Source organism: Schistocerca piceifrons, chromosome 1 (genome assembly GCF_021461385.2).
Source record: "Schistocerca piceifrons isolate TAMUIC-IGC-003096 chromosome 1, iqSchPice1.1, whole genome shotgun sequence".
In the NCBI taxonomy this organism is placed as follows: Eukaryota; Metazoa; Arthropoda; class Insecta; order Orthoptera; family Acrididae; genus Schistocerca; species Schistocerca piceifrons.
In genome coordinates, this window is record NC_060138.1 from 619,125,729 (window position 1) to 619,144,755 (window position 19,027).

A 19,027-nucleotide genomic window follows, 5' to 3' on the forward strand; every position below is an offset into this window, starting at 1 on the left:
TGAAGTTTCTCCACTCTTATCCTCCTAGATATGGACCTGACCTCCTGCACTTTCAGCCTCACAATCCCAATTTCACTGCAGATTAAATAATGATCAGTGTCATCAAAGAATCCCCTGAATACACATGTGTCCCTCACAGCCTTCCTGAATTCCTGATCTGTTATTATATAGTCAATGACAGATCTGGTTCCCCTGCCTTCCCAAGTATACCGGTGAATGTTCTTATGTTTAAAAAATGAGTTTGTGATTCCTAAGCCCATATTGGCACAGAAATCCAAGAGTTGTTTCCCGTTACTGTTGGCCTCCATATCCTCTCCAAATTTATCCATAACCTTTTCATACCCTTCTGTTCGATTTCCAATCCTGGCGTTAAAATCACCCATGAGCAGAACACTGTCTTTGTCCTTTACTCTAACAACTACATCACTGAGTGCCTTATAAAAACTATCCATCTTATCTTGATCTGTCCCTTCACAATGCAAATATACTGACACAATCCTAATTTTCTTGTTAGACACTGTCAAATCTATCCACATCAGTCGTTCGTTTACATACCTTATTGCAACTATGCTGGGTTCAATTTCTTTCCTGATGTAAAGCCCTACACCCCATTGTGCTATTCCTGCTTTGACTCCTGACAGGTAGACCTTGTATTCTCCCACTTCGTCTTCTTTCTCACCCCTTACCCAAATGTCACTAACAGCTAAAACGTCCAGCCCCATCTAACTTGCAGCCTCTGCCAGCTCTACCTTCTTCCCAGAGTAGCCCCCATTGATATTAATAGCTCCCCATCTCATTACCATTTGTTTGCCAAGTCGTATCTTAGGAGTCCCTGGTTTGTCAGTTAGAGGTGTGACTCCATCACCTCCAAAGGTCCAAAGCATTTTGCTCTGATTGTTACCAGCATCATATTTAAAGTACCAGGGAAGCAGGTTGCTAGCCTTACTTGCCCCGAGTCGCATTGGGTTTTACCCCTAATGGCTGAGGGACTAACCGGTGGATTTGGTAGTCTTTGCCGTATGAGCACAAAGGTGACCACAACTCAGAATATGTCCGAGATGCCCAGCCTTATTCCAAAGTAACTGGTAACCCGACTGTCGGGACCACTTACTTGGCCACTCATACATTGTCCATGGTTCATGAACTAGGACATGACTACAGGAACCCACACCATGAACTACGTCGTTGAAAAATAAAAAAACTAAAATTGCAACCAAGACTGTTATTAACCAATACAGTTCACTGTAGTCAATAACAATGTTAGAACATTTGTGCCATAGTCTTCCATTGATTTTCTGCTCTTGATACAGAATTGCTCCCCTTTTCTTCCTGAATGATGGGGCTAGCAACTCCAAGAGAAAGGATCTAGTATGGAAAAAATCAAGCAATGGAAAGTCCATGATGGAATCAAGACAATATTATGAAAAGGATATCTTGCTACTCCACCATATAGATGAGACATTGAGTTGCAGACAGGCACAATGGAAAAATTGTCATACCTTAAGTTTTCAGTCAGAAGGTCTTCTTCTGAAGCAGAAAACACACAAATATTCACTAAAGCACAACTTGCCCACTCGCAATTCACATAAACGTATAGCAATATTTTTGTTGTGCCTGTTTGTGACTCATCATCTCCTCTGTGTGATCAAGTATGGAATTTTGACCTACTCATGGCCTCTGGCTTAGTTCTGAGCAGAGTATTTGCTGCAAAGAAGTCTTGCAGAATAATGAGAGAGCTTCTGCAGAATTTGGAAGTAAATAAGAACTGCTCGTGACAAGTTGAAACTTTGTGCTAGTCTGGGTGTCATGCTCAGATGATGTAATTGGTAACACACTACCCACTAAATAAATACAGGGACAGAGATTCGAATCCTGGTCTGGCACAATTTTAACTTCTTTCATACAAAATTCTTTCAAGAGATGAAACACTGATACCACATCAGAATTACATCGGAAAGATTTGTCCAACAAAACTCTAATGTCTGTTTATAAATGTCCAATATTCAGTCTTAGTGAGTCACTATAAAGGGGCATCAACCAAACTTCTCCCTCCCACAAAAAATTGACCATGTGCCCCACTGCTTTATTTCCATGAAAGTGGATGACAGAGTCGCAGTGGCTACAATGAATGGAAATGAAAACCAACGTCTTAGAATATAAATAGAATGCTCTTTGAGATATAGTTCACAATGATAATATCAAGTAGCTATCATGAAACTATTAACATATTGTAGAATCTTAGCAAGAGAATCTACAGATATGACATAGAACACACCAAAGGCTAAAAATTACATGTAAATAACATTTTTATTTAAGTTGTATTTAGCTTTAAGCAAGCAATGGATTATGTATGTTACTTAACAGATATCCCGGCTAGATATGCCGTGACATTCTGATTTCCTAGAAAGGTGTTTGTCTAAGATTTACTTTCACATATAAGTACAGTATAGTGTGAGTAAACAAACAAATGGATATTTCTATAGAAATTTCATATGTGTGGCCTAAATTAGGTCACACATAGCAAAGCACTGAAAATAGCCAAAAACTTTTAACATCAGGCACCAAATAGCTTAAATTGAATAAGCTTCAAAAGTATTTAAGAAGTTTAGAAAATACTGCAAAAGTTTTAGGTGTACTAACTCTGTAGGAGGTTTAAGTAAACAAGGAGGTAAAATGACACATTTGGTCCAGAGAGTACCAGAAAACAGCTATAATCTACTCTCTGATTGCTTTCATACACCACTAAAGTCATCTCATTCTGCTGCATGGGTGAATACCAGCATTTTCATGAAAGGTTAAAGTGACTTAGTTAATGAAACTGGGAGCCCATCCATGCCTTTGGTGCATTTACCTCTTTACCATGATGATAATCATAGACAGGGCCCAGGCCTCCTTTACCATTCAGTATGATTTTTTCTTTTAGAATTTCCAGATGATTCAGAGACATTAAGTAACACATTCTTGTAATATAACACTTAGTTGGACAAAACAATTTGATTGATTGTAGATGGAAAATATTTTTGTTCGATATTAGCTTGAAAGTAAATGAGAGACAATAAATATCTTAAAAAGTTATGATGTTTACAATAACTAGTCAAAAATGTGGTATTTACAGGAACGTCTCATAAAGAAACTTGGACCAAATGCATTTCCATTTACCTTCACACTACCACCAAATGCTCCAGCATCAGTGACATTGCAACCCGGAAGAGAGGATGAAGGTGAACCCTGTGGTGTGAAATATTTTGTGAAAGTTTTTTCTGGAGATTCTGAAACTGACCGAACTCACAGAAGGTGTGTTACACTTGGTTTTTATATTATACTAGTTGTTACCCGCTGCTTTGCTCGCATATTATTAGTTTTGTTATGATGAACAATATTGTGGTGTAGTGATATACATCTAAAAAATGTCTGCAATGCCAATGTGTAGGTACATAATGGAAGTGTTTCTATTAGTTTGCTGAATGTTGAATCTGAAAGGATACATTATATTTTCTAATTATATTTAAAATGCCTCAATTCTTTACATTTGTGCAGAAGTAGAGTTTTTAGGGGTGTCTTTGGGTCACCTAGTACTGTTCATGAGATTTTTCCACCAGAGCAACACCTACCAACTATTTCTCTCTTCCATTTTAAATGCATGCTCCATCCTCCTGTGATGACTAATTTATGATTAACATAGTCAGTTAATAAAGTGTAATCAAATGCAGTCTCATGAAAAGCCTCCCACTCTCCACGTGTAAAGGTGTGACTCTCTGTTTGTCATACAGCCTTTAAATGATGCCAACATTGTGAGTCTTCAAGCATCTTGGAAGCTGTAAGAGAGGTGTGACAGCCTGCATCTAAAATATGATGGGCTTGTGAATGTTCTAATGTCTCTTAAGCTCTTAAGGCCACCTGACAGTCTGTGTCCCAAGTTCCAGTGATCATGAGATTGCTCTGAGGTTTGTTGGATTTGAGTAATTTTTACAACTTGAGCTCTCTTAGAACTAAGTGCTAACTCAGATTTACATTTGTGAGGCTTATAATAACAGTTTTAAATATGGTTCTCAGGCTTACTGTCCAGTTTTATTGTTGTATCTCCACCAAAACTTTCCTACTATGACAGGTGGTGCAGGAATTCAATATCATAAACCACACACATAGTAACATTGGATTTGCACTGTCACAGAATAATCTATAAACACCAAGAGTCGCCAACCATCATGCCAGCATTGTGTGCATGTCACTCACATGTACCATATTTAAAAAAGTTAATAACACTAAAAAAGATACAACTTTCTAAAGTGGCCTATGGCCTTCCTCGGGGTTCAAGCTATATCCATACCAAATACCATTGGAATCTGTTCATTAGTAGATTTGTCAAAACAAAACAAGAGAGCTACTTGTATTAGTGTTAAATTATGGATTAAACACATTGAGAATTGAATAAGCATTGTACTGATTACATTGAACCATATTATGTACAACATCACAAATACGATAAAGTTTAAAAGTGAAAGAGTAAATTGCTTTATTAAAGAATAAATATTTTTCCTTAGTTTGTGTAATATTCTTCAGAGCAATAAATATTTTGTACTACACACTTTACAGAGCAGCTTGCCTGTCTTCTTCAGCAGGATTCAAGCTATCTCACACTAAATTTCATGGAAGTCGGTTCAGCGATTCAGTCGTGAAAACATGACAGACAGAGTTACTTTTGTATTTATAGTATTAGTATGAAAGTATGAATTGGCATGGATTAAACACTTTGGTGATTGTACAAGCATTGTATTCTAGCTGTTACCCATGGCTGCACTTGTGCATCAGTAAAATGACTCTATTGTCTGGGACACCCCAGTTGGAAAGTTCGGGAGCTTGGTGCAAGTCTTTTTATTTGATTCTGCTTTGGTGACTTGTATGTCAATGATGATGAAATGATGTTGAGGACAAGGCACATATCCAGATGTGAGCAGAAAAAAAGGACAATGCACTCATCCAAAGGCAAGCAGGGAAAAAAACCCGACTCAAGCAGGTAGAAAAACCCAACTCGAGCAGTAATTAAACCTGGGAACCCGTGATTGTGAGTCTATGACACTAACCACATGAGCAGAGCTGTTAAGTAAATTAGAATGCAAAAAAAGTAGTTATAAAAATGTGATGGGCTTGTGACTGGTATTAGTATAGAGGTATGGATTAAATACAGAAGGACTGTATAAGCATTGTATTCATTATGTTGAATCATATTATGTAGAACAAATCAAACAATAAAAGCATTTTCACAAATATGATAAAGTTAAAAAGTCAAAGAGTAAATAGCTTTTTCAAAGAGTAATTATTTTTCTGTATTTTGTGTTATATTCTTCAAATCAGTAAATATGCTGTACTACACACTTTATGAAGTAGCCTGTGGTCCTCCTTAGCATTCATTGAGAAAAACAGAAGTGATATCTGGTGTTCCCTCAGGCCTTATAATCTATATAAATGATTTAGGGGACAATCTGAGGAGCCATCTTAGATTGTTTGCAGATGATTTTGTCATTTACCATCTAGTAAAGACATCAGAAGATCAAAACCAATTGCAAAATGATTTATACAACATATCTGTAGGGTGCAAAAAGTGGCAATTCACTCTCAATAATGAAAAGTTTGAGGTCATCCACAAGAGTAACCAGAAAATTTCAGTTGCACAATAAATCACACAAATCTAAAGGTTGTCAGTTCAACTACCTACCCACAGATAACAATTATGAACAAGTTAAATTGGAATGGTCATGTATGTGGGGCATTCAGTAAGTAATGCAATTCTCAGCCAATTTCAGTTGTAAAATTACAGAATTTGTTGTGGGATAGCATCGAATATTCCCATTTCAGCCTCTATAGTTTCATGAAGTTCTGATAGGTTGCAGTACTATACAAAGCCTTCAAAATGGTGTCAGTAATGAGGTGCATTCCAAGCAAAGAGTTGTTGTTGAATTTCTTTTGGCAGAAAACCAAAGGATCAAAAATATTCATTGGCACTTGCAGAATGCCTACAGAGACCTAGCAGTGAACAGAAGCATAGTGAGTTATTGGGCAAGCTGTCTGTCATCATTGCAACAAGGTCATGCAAACCCATCTGATCTTCCACATGCCAGGTAGCCACACACAGCTATGACTCCTATAGTGTTGGAACATCCAACACACTCATAGGAGGTGACTGATGGATCACTGTCAAACATCTCGTCACACATCTGGATGTCTCTGTTGGTAGTGCTGACACACTAATCCATCAGTTGGGGTACTCACAAGTGTGTGCCCAGTGGGTTTCTTGCCGCCTAACAGAAGGCCTGAGCAGAATTATTTGCATGTTATGAGGCTGATTGTGGCAATTTTCTGATGAAAATCATCACAAGTGATGAAACATGGGTTCATCACTTCAAACCAGAAACAAATCGGCACTCCATGGAATGGAGTGGCGCCATGCCACCACTCCTCCGAAGAAAAAGTTCAAAGTTGCACCCACAGCCAGTAAAATCGTGGCAACAGGTTTCTGGGACTTCAAAGGGGTTATTCTGAATGATGTCTTCCTTTGTGGTTCAATGAACAACTCTGAATGTATTGTGCTACCCTCAGGAAACTGGAGGGATGACTTCAGTGTGTTCATTGCTACAAAAGTGCAAACAAACTTCTCCATGATGACTCAACACCTCACACAAGTCTGGGCATCTGAGATGAGCTCACAAAACTTCATTGGACTTATCTTTCTCAACTACCCTACAGCCTGGATCTTGCATCTCCCAACTTCCATCTGTTTGGCCCAATGGAGGATACACTCTGCTGGAAGCAGTAAATGGATGATGGTGAGGTTATTGATGCAGCTATATATTGGTTCTGACATTGACTAGTAGAGAAGTATCATGCAGGCATACAGGTCCTTCCATAAGGTGGAATAAGGCCATTGTGTTGAAAGGAGATTATGTTAAAAAAATAGAGCTTTGTAACTAAAAGAGTGGGGAATAATATTGTGTATTGGAAACCCAAATAAAACCAGTGTGCTATCAGAAAAAAATGTGTTCCATTACTTATTGAATGCCCCTCATAGATAATGTTGGGGAAAGGTGAACCAAATACTGCACTTATTGGCAGAACTCTTAGAAAATGCAACAAATCTACAGGATACTGTCTACACCATGCTTGTCCATCCTTTGTTAGAGTATTGCTGTGCAGTATGGAATCCTTACCAGATAGTATTGGTGGAAGACATCAGAAAGATTCAAAATAGGGCAACTTGGTTTGAATTATCACAAAATAGGGGAGAGAATGTCACAGAAATGATACACAATTTCGGATGCAAATTATTGAAACAAAGGTGTATTTTGTTATAGCTAGATCTTTTCATGAAATTTCAGTTTCCAATTTTCCCCTCCAAGTGCAAAAATGTTTTGTTGGCACCAACCTACATAGGGAGAAATTATTGTTGTGATAAAATAAGAGAAGTCAGAGCTTGCACGGAAAGATCTAAGTTTTTTTTTTTTCCCCGCGTGGTGTTCAAGAGTGGACTGATAGGGAAATGCGTAAAAATGCTTCAGTAAACTCTCTGCCAGGCTCTTGGAAAGATTTAAAAGTTTGTTTTTCCTGCAAGCTGTCCAAGTGTAAAAATTGAATCAGTAAACCTGCTGCCAGACACTTAAGTGTGAATTCCAGAGTAGTCATGTAAATGTAGATGTAGAGATATGTGGAAGAAACCTGGAGGGAGACACCACAATCTTTGATAGAGATGTAGAAATCAGATTTTAAATTCCAAAACATTTCTAGATCCAGATCTAGGCTCTGACAACATTTTTTTGGTTATTAACTGTAAATTAAAATTTCAAAAATTACATAAAGATAGGAAATTACCAAGCTGGGACCTGGATATAGCAAAAGAGTTACTAGCTGTTGAGGTTTTCAGAGTGACTATTACACAATGGTCAACAGCAAGTGGGGAAAGAAATCCCATGGAAGACAAATGGATATCTTTGAGAGATGAACCAGTGGAGGCAACTGAGGATCAAATAGACAAAACCAGAAGATGAGTCAAAATCTTTGCACAACACACAAGAAATTGAATTTAATTGATGACAGGAGAAAATATAAAAATGGGGCTAATAAATCAAGCAAATGGAAATATAGTAATCTAAAAAATGAGACTGATGCAAGTGCAGAATGGTGAAGCAGGAATGGCTAGAAGAGAATGCAAACTTTAAATTCCTAATCGTAGTTTCTTATACTGGATGTGAATTTTCCTTTATGTATGCTGGGTAGCTCCTAACTATTAAAACAGCTAGCGTTTCCACTAGCTGCTGGGACAGCAGTCTGTATAACTGAATAAAATCTTCTCAGTTTTCAAGCCTGTCAATTCGAATATAACACTCAAGCTTTTGTTGGCTATCTCTTTCATCACTATCAAGAACAGCTACCAGGTGTGGTACACTTTTCTGTTTATATAGGCATGACTGCAGTCCCTGAATCCAATCAAAGTGCTATGTTGGTACTGCAAACAGCTGAAAGCAAGGGGAAGCTACAGCCATTATACATCCTGGGGTCATGCAGCTCACTGTATGAGTAGATGATGATGCCATCCTCTTGGGTAAAATAGTCCCCCATTCATATTTCCAGGTGGGAACTACTCAGAAGGATGGTGTCATTAGGAAAACAAACTGGCATTCTATGGGTTTGAGAACGGAATGTTAGATACTTCAATTGGGCAGATAAGCTAGTGAATTTAAACTCTGAAATGGATAGGTTGACATTTGATGTAGCTGGAATTAGTGAACTTCAGCAGCAGGAAGAATAGACTTCTGGTCACCTCACTACAGGGTTGTCAACACAAAATCAGATAGGATTTAATCGTAATCATTGAGTGAAATTCAGTAGTAGGAAAAGGAAGAGAAAGAAAAATAATAGCAAACCATGGACTGGGGAAAGGAATTAAAGAGGGAGCCACCTGGTGGTATTTTGCATAGGGCATAATTTAATAATAACACAGAATATACTGAATTTAGTTGATGGAAGGAGAAAATACGAAAGTATGGAAGCCAAAGCAGACAAAAAGGAATACATATGGCTTAAGAATCATGAAAGAAGGTTGTAAATGGGGAGAGAACAAGGGACACCGGAAGGTTTCAAATTGGTTATGTAATAACAAGACACCATTTTCAAAAACCAGATTTTAAACTCTAAAGCATCTCTAGGGGCAAATGTGGACTCTGGCCATAATTTATTGGATATGAACTGCAGTTTAAAACTGAAGAAATTGCAAGAAGGTTGGAATTTAAGGAGATGGAATGTGGATAAATGGAAAGAACAAGATGTTGTTGAGCATTAAGCAATGTCAGAATGAAACAGGGGGAAGGAATACAATAGAAGACAAATGGATAGCTTTGAGAGATGAAATAGTGAAGGCAGCAGAGAATCTCATAGATGAAAAGACAAGGCATAGTAGAGATCCTTGGATAACACAATAGGTACTGAATTTATTTCATGAAAGCAGAAAATATAAAATTAGGGCAAGTGAAGCATGCAAAAGGGAATGTCTAAAACACAAGGCTATAGGAAAAAGCAGAACTAGGGGAAAAACAGATATCACCTATAAGAAGATTTAAGAGGCCCTCGGATTAATCAAGAGCTCAGAAGGCAAATCAGTACTAGGCAAAGAAGGGAAAGATGAAAGATGGAAAGATATATAGAGGGTCTTTTTGAGGTATGGTGCAACTCATTGCCAGATCAATGCTGCCTGTGATGTTGACTTGGCTTGTTCTGTTCATCTGCAGTGATTGTTTTTGCTAGCACTGTTTTGTTCTTGTTTCGTCTTTTATGATGGCGTGTTTTAGTGAACAACGTGCAGCTGTAAGATTTTGTTTTCTACTCTGTAAAAATGCTGCTGAAACTGTTCTAATGTTGAAAACAGCTTACCAAGATGTGGTACGGAAAAAACTCAAGTGTACGAGTAGTTTGCTCAATTTAAAAATGGCAACATATCAATTGATGACAAACCTTATTCTGCACACCCATCAACTGCCCAAATCGATGAAAATGTTTAAAAGATTGTTCTCCCAGGTCAGACCATCAATCAGACCTCTTAATTGGAAGTTTTAAGAAGATTGTACAACAGAATTCATAAAAAATGCCCTATTTGTGGCCAACAGGAGACTGGTTCTTCCACCACAACAACGCACCTGCATACACAGCCATCTTTGTTAGACAGTTTTTGGCTAAAAATGGCATGGTTCTGCTGCCCCACACACCTTACTTGCCTGATATGTCTCTGTGTGAATTTTTCATATTCCCATGCATGAAAAGGACGTGAAAGAACACCAATTTGACAACACTGAAGTTAAGAAAAAAACAAGGGAGGAGCTGTCAGCCATTTCTAAAGATGCCTACAAAAAATGTTTCAGACAGTGAAAACACTGGTGGGACAAATGTATTAATTCTAATGGAGAGTATGTTAAAGGGGATATGGTTGTTTATATATAGCTTTTAAAAAGTAATTCCAGTTTTTTTGGGTATCCCCCTTGTATAGTGGGGAAGAAATCAAATAGAAAGAAAAGAAGTTAGTGATGATGAGATAGGAGATATGATACTACATGATGAATTTGACAGAACACTGAAAGACTTGTGTGGAAGTAAGGCACCTGGAGTAGACAACATTCCCTTAGAATTATTGATATCTTTGGGAGAGCCAGCTCAGATAAAACTATTGCACCTGATGTGCAACGGAAATACTTTCAGGCTTCAAGAAAAATACCAGAGGTTGAAAATACTGCTTCAATTGTTAAGTTCTTTTGTTATCACACGACCGGTTTCGAGCTCTCATACGCCCATCTTCAGGTGTCATAACTTCGTGCTGCGACCCCCGAGTGCCTTAGCAGATGTGTACAAGGCGCAGTGTGCTACCTATGAGCAAAAAGCCTGCTCTGCACTCATAGGTAGCACACCATGCCTTGTACACAGCTACTGCAGCACTTGGAGGACACAGGACCAAGTTACGACACCTGAAGATGGGCGTATGAAAGCCCAAAACCAGTCGTGTGATAATAAAAGAACTTTACAACTGAAGCGGTATTTTCAACCTTTGGTATAATGCTCAGTTGTGAATGTTTGTCCAACAGGATTGTTTCAAGAAAAATATATTAATTACAATCCCAAAGAAGGAAAGTGCAAATATCTGTGAGTACTGTTGCACTATTACGAGGGGTGTTTGAAAAGTCTGTGCAAAAATAAAAACCACTTACGTGTTTGGGGTAAACCTTTTTTAATTTTTGACATAGTCTCCTTTTAGACTTATACACTTCATCCAATGCTGTTCTAATTTGTTGATCCCTTCCGAATAATAGGAATTGTCCAAGTCTGCAAAATAGCTATTAGTTGCTGCAATCACCTCCTCGTTTGAATAAAATCTTTGTCCCGCCAGCCATTTCTTCAAATTGAGAAACAAATAGCAGTCCAAGGGAGCCAAGTCTGGAGAACAGGGGGGATGTGAAACGTGTTGGGCTCCTATTTCCAATAATTTTGCGACCACAACTGCTGAGGTGTGTGCTGGTGCATTGTTGTGATGGAAAAGGACATTTTTGCAGTCCAATCGTCGCCATTTTTCTTGGAGCTCAGTCTTCAGACAGTCCAATAACAATTAATAATATGGACCTGTAATAGTTTTACCCTTTTCCAGATAGTCGATGAGGATTATCCCTTACGAATCCCAAAAGACAGTCGCCATAACCTTTCCAGCTGAAGGAATGGTCTTCACCTTTTTTGGTGCAGATTCTCCCTTGGTAACCCATTGTTTAGACTGTTGTTCGGTCTCAGGAGTATATTAATGTATCCATGTTTCATCCACAGTGATGAAACAATCCCTAAAGTCCTGTGGTTTCTTCCTGAACAGCTGCAGACCATCCTTGCAACACTTCACACGATTCCGTTTTTGGTCAAGCGTGAGCAATCACGGAATCCATCTTGCAGATAGCTTTCTCATGTCCAAATGGTAATGCAAAATATTATGTACCCATTCATTCGAGATACCCACAGCACTAGCAATCTCACACACCTTAACTCTCCTGTCATCCTTCACCATATCATGGATTTTATCAATGATTTCTGGAGTCTGTACAGAAGGGCTATCCAGTGGAAATGAACTTGAACAGAATATCGCAGAAAGGGAAACAGAAATAGGTAAGGATGAGAGGGGAGTTATGGTACTGTGAGAGGAATTTCACAGAGTACTGAAAGGCATAAGGTAAAACAAGACACATGGAGTAGATGACATTCCCTCAGAATTATTGAGATCCTTGAGAGAATACGCCATGACAAAACTGTTCCACCTGGTATGCAAGATATATTAAACAGACAAAATTCCCAAGTCTTCAAGAAAAAAGTAATAATGGCAATTTCAAAGAAGTCAGGAGCTGACAGGTGTTAATATTAGTGAACCATACATGTACACTGATGAGCCAGATCAATATGACCACTACTCACCATGAGACTGATTGCTACTTGTGTTGTGGGCACATGGCACAGTAAAGAACACATAAAAGTAGAATAGAGATGATTGGGGAATCATCCTAGTGATGATAGTGGCCATAAACGGGGAAATCTACTGACACCAAAGACAATGAGAAAGCAAAGATTGCTGTGGCTCAACACCTGGGAATGAGTGTCTCAGGTCACTGTCATAAGCATACATGGAAAGTGGTTGAAAGACAATGAAACCATGAGTAGGTGATGAGTTGTTGGACACCTGTGCCTCATCACATAATGTGGAGACTGGAGCCTTGCTCACCCCATAAAGCAGGGCAGATGGTGATTTGTGGAGATTTCATGACAGAGTACAATGCTGGTGCAATCAGAAGTCTTTCAAAGCACGCTGTTTAGCACACATTGTTGAACATGGGACTTTGCACATTTCTAAAAGAACAAACACCACATATACATAATTGCATTTCTGCTCAAGCTAGAGAGGGCTCTTGATTCACTTTGTAGGAAGTACCAGAAATTAGTTATGTGTGGTGATTTCAGTATAAATTTTGTGTATGATGGTGCAAGAGAAAGGATGTTAGTAGATCTCCTAAATTCATATGATCTGATGCAGACTGAGATTTTTCCAACTAGGGTGCAGGGCAACAGTAGCACAGCCATAGACAATATTTTTATTCATTCTTCATTACTAGATGGGCATTCTGTTAGTAAAAGGGTGAATGGCCTTTCAGACCATGATGCACAAATTTTAACACTAAAAGGCTTTTGTACTCAAACAAATGCCAGATTTAATTACAAATTATGTAGGAAAGTCAATCCAACAGAAATAGAGAGTTTTTTTAAACTTTGTCAAGGAACAAGAGTGGCAGGATGTTTATAGTGTCGATAACATAGATGATAAATGTAATTCTTTCCATAACACATTTCTGATGCTCTTTGAGAGTTGCTGTCCATTAGAACATACTAAATGGGATAGTAGCAGTAAAAGGCAGCTTCGGTGGCTGACTAGTGGGATAAGGATATCATGTAGAACAAAGTGGGAATTATATCAAAATGTTAGAAGTAGTCACAATCAAGCTGTAGTAGCCCATAATAAACAGTATTGTAAGGTTCTCAAAAATGTTATTAGGATGGCAAGGAGTATGTGGTATGCAAATAGAATATCTAATTCACAGGATAAAATTAAAACCATATGGTCCATTGTGAAGGAAGTGTCTGGTCAGCAGCACAAGTTCGACGATATAAAGTCAGTTTTCAGTAAAAATATTTCTGTTACTAGTAAGTCAGATACATGTACAATATTTAACAATCATTTTCTGAGCACTGCTGGTGAATTAAATAAAAAATTAGTTTCTACAGGGAATCATATAACTTTCTTAGCAAATGCCTTTCCGAGATTGATGTCTGAAATACTCCTCTGTGATACAGACAAGGGGGAGATTGAGTCAATAATTAAATCACTGAAGACGCATGGTTATGATGGAGTGCCTAGCAGAATACAAAGTACTGTGCTGCAGATGTTAGCCCTGTATTTAGCCATATTTGTAATTTTTCCTTTAAGAATGGTCAGTTTCCTGAACGTTTAAAGCACTAAGTAGTAAAGCTGCTTTATAAAAAGGGACAAAAGGATGATGTAGACAATTTCATAAACGATTTATTGCAGCAAAATAGCCATTATAGTTATACATTAGATTACAATCATTTGAGAGTGAATTACAAGGATGTACTGAGTGTCTGCATAATTCTTAGTAGATTACATTCAGTGCAAGTATTATAACAGATTATCATTTGAACCATTTATTGCATAGTCTCTAATTGATCTGGTCCTCTTGTTGCATGTTTCTATATGGTCTCTCTCACAAGTCTGTCCACATAGTGTACACTTGCAAAGGTTTGACGGTTCATGGTATGTTGTATTTGCACAAATTTCATGGTGGAATCCGTGTACTGCGAGTCTTGTAAGTATGTGTCTCATCTCAAAATTTGCTGCTGTCCAAGTGCGGTCGATCATGGCCCCGGATCCATAGAATCCGTTGGTACTTCCTCTCTTTTCTTGAGTAGTGATCTTAGTAGGTTCTCCGATGCTGATGTGTTGGGAAGTAAGAACATTGTCCTTAGATCCTAGATGAGGAAAGATTCTCGGGCGAGAAGGTAGGCTAATCTTGATCTTGTGGTTTTTGCTACCCCTAATGCTCTTTTGATATAGGTTGCTTTTACTCTTTCCAATGTTTCTAAGTTCTTTTCATTTAGGTGTATCCATATGATTTCTATCCCATAAGCCAGTATCGGTATTATTTTTGCTTTGAAGAGTGCCATGGCTGTGTCTAGATTTAGTGTTCTGATAGAACTTATTTCGTTTATCGCTCTGATGGCCTGTGTCGCTTTCTCTGTTGTGTGTTTAGTGAAGCACTTTGCGGACGGCTGGAGTGTTATCCCTAGATATTTGTAATCTTTTGTGATAGATATTTGCTTTCCTTGTAGTGCAGTTCTTGTCATTTTTGGGATTTGCCCGCCTGGTCTGAATACCATCATTTCCGTTTTGTTGGTGTTGATTACAAACTTGTGTTTTCTGCACCATTTTTCCACGTCTTCTATACTCTCCTGTATTTTCTTTAAGTTTTTTGAGCCTATCACGATGTCGTCCGCGTAGGCATATGCTTCGACATCTTCGTCATGAGCGATTTCCATAATGTCCTTTGCTGCCAGAATGATGTAGACAATTTTAGACCTATTTCTATGCCATCAGTGTTTGCTAAAGTTATTGAAAAGGCTGTGTATGTAATGATAATTGATCATTTTATATCACACGATTTCCTATCAAATGTACTGTTCAGCCTTCGAAATTGCTTAACAACTGAAAATGCTATATTCTCTCTGTGAGGTACTGGATGGGTTAAACAAAAGGTTTTGAACATGAGGCATATTTTTTTATTTAACTAAGGTGTTTGATTGTGTTGCTCACAAAATATTGCTCCAGAAGTAGAACCATTATGAAATACGGGGAGTAGCTTGCAATTGGTTCACCTCTTACTTTAGCAATAGACAGCAAGAGGTCATTATTCACAATGTTGAGAATGGCTGTGATGTGAGGTCTGAGTGGGGTATGGTGTGTCCCAGGTATCAGTGTTGGAGCCACTCCTGTTCCTTATTTACATAAATGATATGCCCTCTAATATTTCTGTTTGCTGATGACACTAGCTTGGTCGTAAAGGATGTTGAATGCAACATTGGCTCGGTTTCAAATAGTGCAGTTCATGATCTAACGTCATGGCTTGTAGAAAACAAAATAATGCTAAATCACAGTAAGACTCAGTTTTTACAGTTTCTAACACACAATTCAATAAAACTGACATTTTAATTTCACAGATTGGGCATATGATTAGTGAAACTGAACAGTTCAAATTTCTGTATGTTCAGATAAATAGCAAACTGTTGTGGAAAGCCCACGTTCAGGATCTTGTTCAAAGACTTAATGCTGCCATTTTTACCATTTGAATGGTATCTGAAGTGAGAGATTGTTTGACACAGAAATTAGTCTACTTTGCTTATTTTCATTCACTTATGTCATATGGTATTATATTCTGGGGTAACTCTTTCCATTCTAAAAGCATATTTTTGACTCAGAAATGGGCGGTTTGAGCAAAAAGTGGTGTAAGTCCATGAACCTCTTGTCGACCCCTGTTCACAAGTCTGAGTATTTTGACACTGGTCTCTCAATATATATATTCCTTACTGTCATTTCTCGTAAATAATATTAGCTTATTCCTGAGAATAAGCAGCTTTTACTTAGTTAATACTCGGCTGAAATCAAACCTGCATTTGGATCGGACTTCCTTAGCTCTTGTGCAACAAGGTGTGCAGTATGCTGCTGCATCCATTTTCAATAAGCTACCACTCAAATTCAAAAATCTTAGCAGTAATCCACGCACTTTCAAATTGAAACTGAAGAGTTTCTTCGTGGGTCGCTCCTTCTATTCTTTCTAGGAGTTCCTTGAAAAAGTAGGCTGATACTTGTCGTATTGTTGATTGTGTTTATATAAACTTATGAACTGAATTTTTTTCAGGTTCATAAACATTTTATTTTTATCTGTTATTACTTTTATGCCATGTACTGACGCATTCCATGACCTTGGAGATTTGCTCCTCAATTTGGTCCTACAGAACTTGACGTGTAAATAAAAAAATAAAACAGGCTCAAACTCTCATGGGAATTGGCAAAATGCCACAAATAATGAAGATAATTGGCAAGGAATACTACATTAGTGGTGTGTGGTTAAGTTGAGAATTTTGGTCTAATGGGAGTCATGCTAGGATAGTCCATGCAGTTGCAATGATCACTGTGTCCAGACAGTTTGTTGGTCAGAGCATCTAATTAGTAAGCAGGAGACCTGGGTTCGAATCCTGGTCTGGCACAAGATTTCAACATTCTCCAATGATTTCAATCAGTGCCCCTTCACAGCTAAAGACTGCAGTTCCTTTGTGTCTTCATTCATAATGGCTGCTGGATCAAAAAATGATGTGTGTTTTTTTGGACATGTCCGAAAGACCAGGTACCACATACACTTTGTCTACAACTTGTTCAGGAACCAGACTGCAGTAATAAGTGTAAAAGAGCATGAGAGGGAAGCAATTATTGAGAAGGGACAGGTTTGTAGCCTGTACCTTGTGTTCTTCTGTTGGTATTTTGAGTAAGCAGTAAAAGAAACCAAGGATAAATTGGAAAAAGGAATTAGAATTCAGGGAGAACGTATGGAAACTTTGAAGTTTGCCAGTGATGATATATTTCCATTAGAGGCAGCAAAGGACTTGAAAGATTAGTTGAATGGAATGGATGATCGGGCACATTGCTCGGAATGCTCTTCACACAGATGTGAAGATTGTGTCACTCTGTGAGCAAAATGACAAGCCCTGGATGAAATGTTCTATTGTGTATTTAAATATAGAGCTACAGGAGTCACACAACAGACTAGGGCAACCACAAATAGGTGTGTCTGATATGTTGCTGCTCTTATGGTCAAATCACATACAGCATAGTCCATAGCTGAATGTACAAATTTCCAGAATCATTCATTGTAACTTGAACCCCAGCTGTCCAATCCCTAGGATTTCCAACTTTTTCATGGGGGCATTTTCAAGCTAAATTTTTCTAAAGTGTGAGGAGCTTAATAAGTATACACAAAGTAGCAACAAGCAATGGCAGAAAGCTATGAAGCATGCTCCGAGAGAAAAATCGAGAAACGGCAGTGACTAGCATAGTGAAACCTGGAGCGGGAACACACCATGTCGTAGACACTGATCTTCAGATGAACACAATACAGGATAATGACTTTATAGTATGTATAGCGGGTTCGAATGACATAGCTAAAAATGAAGCCGATGCCTGCATTAAAATGCTACAGAACTTTCTAGAAATGAATAAATCTAGGAACACAATAGTAGCCACTGTGCCTCATAGACACGACCTAATTTACAGATCGTATGTTAATAAAGAAATTAGGAAGACTAACATCAGAATTAAGAAATTGTGTGCAGAATACGCAAAGTGCGATGTACTGGATGTAAGTAAACTACATCGAAACCTACACACCAAACACGGAATGCACCTTAGTTACGACGGAAAAAGTGCTATGTGCGATCACATCAGTGAAATAATTAAAGAAAGACTATTACGAAATAGATCAGTCTATCAGCTTCCTGAAAGACTTACAAGCAAAAATGAGGAAAGCAAATTCGACAAGAATGAAGAAAGCAGGAAAGAGGAGACATCAGAAGATCCACAAAGAGCTGCAGCAGCTACACCTGTAAGAGTTAATTTAAGATCAAGGCGGAATATACCCAAGAAGGAGGATTTTTTCTATCCCCCTCTGAGAAAAGAAAAAACTTAGCATCACCAAACAAGTTAAAGATAGCATCATCAAACAAGTTAAAGATACACCATAAAACTTGCAAAGGACTCCATCAGCAAATTGTAGTAAATAAGGTAAAGTCTGAACCTCCTCACCAATGTGTAAAAAAATTAAACAAAAAAATTCTTGATCTAAAAGTATACATCCATAATGTACAAGGGCTCAAAACCAAACTTAATGAATTAGAAATTTTGTTATCAAGTGCAAGTGAACTGTCAGATACACAGATATTATGTATTAATGAACATTTCATGAGGTCTTTTGAAATAGAAAGTGTTGTGATACCAAATTTTAAACTCATAGGTCACTTCTCAAGAACATCTTACAAAGGTGAAGGTAGTTGCATATTTGTAAAAGACATTACTGCTACACCTCTTGATATTTGCAATTCGTATAGTATTGAAAAAGATATAGAACTGTCAGGTGTAGAGCTTACAGATATAAATGTTTATATAACAGCACTTTACAGGTCACCCTCTGGTAACCTAGGGACTTTCTACAAAAATCTAGCACCAGTAATAGAAAATCTAAGTAAAAGAAAATCGTATAGTGTTCTAATATGTGGTGACTATAATATAGATTTTCTCTCAGAAAACTCTAGCCATCTAAGCATTAAAAATTTTATGAACAGCTACAACCTAGACCTA

The 19,027-nt window shown here is 37.9% G+C and overlaps 1 protein-coding gene across 1 annotated transcript in view; it reads left to right on the forward strand.

Annotated features, from left to right (window-relative positions):
- The window catches only part of LOC124804222 (arrestin homolog), a 98,133-nt gene that overhangs the window by 35,770 nt on the left and 43,336 nt on the right, over positions 1 to 19,027 (forward strand). The window contains exon 3 of the mRNA XM_047264736.1: positions 3,116 to 3,294. Coding sequence (XP_047120692.1) covers positions 3,116 to 3,294 — 179 coding nt within the window. The remainder of the gene's footprint in view (positions 1 to 3,115; positions 3,295 to 19,027) is intronic.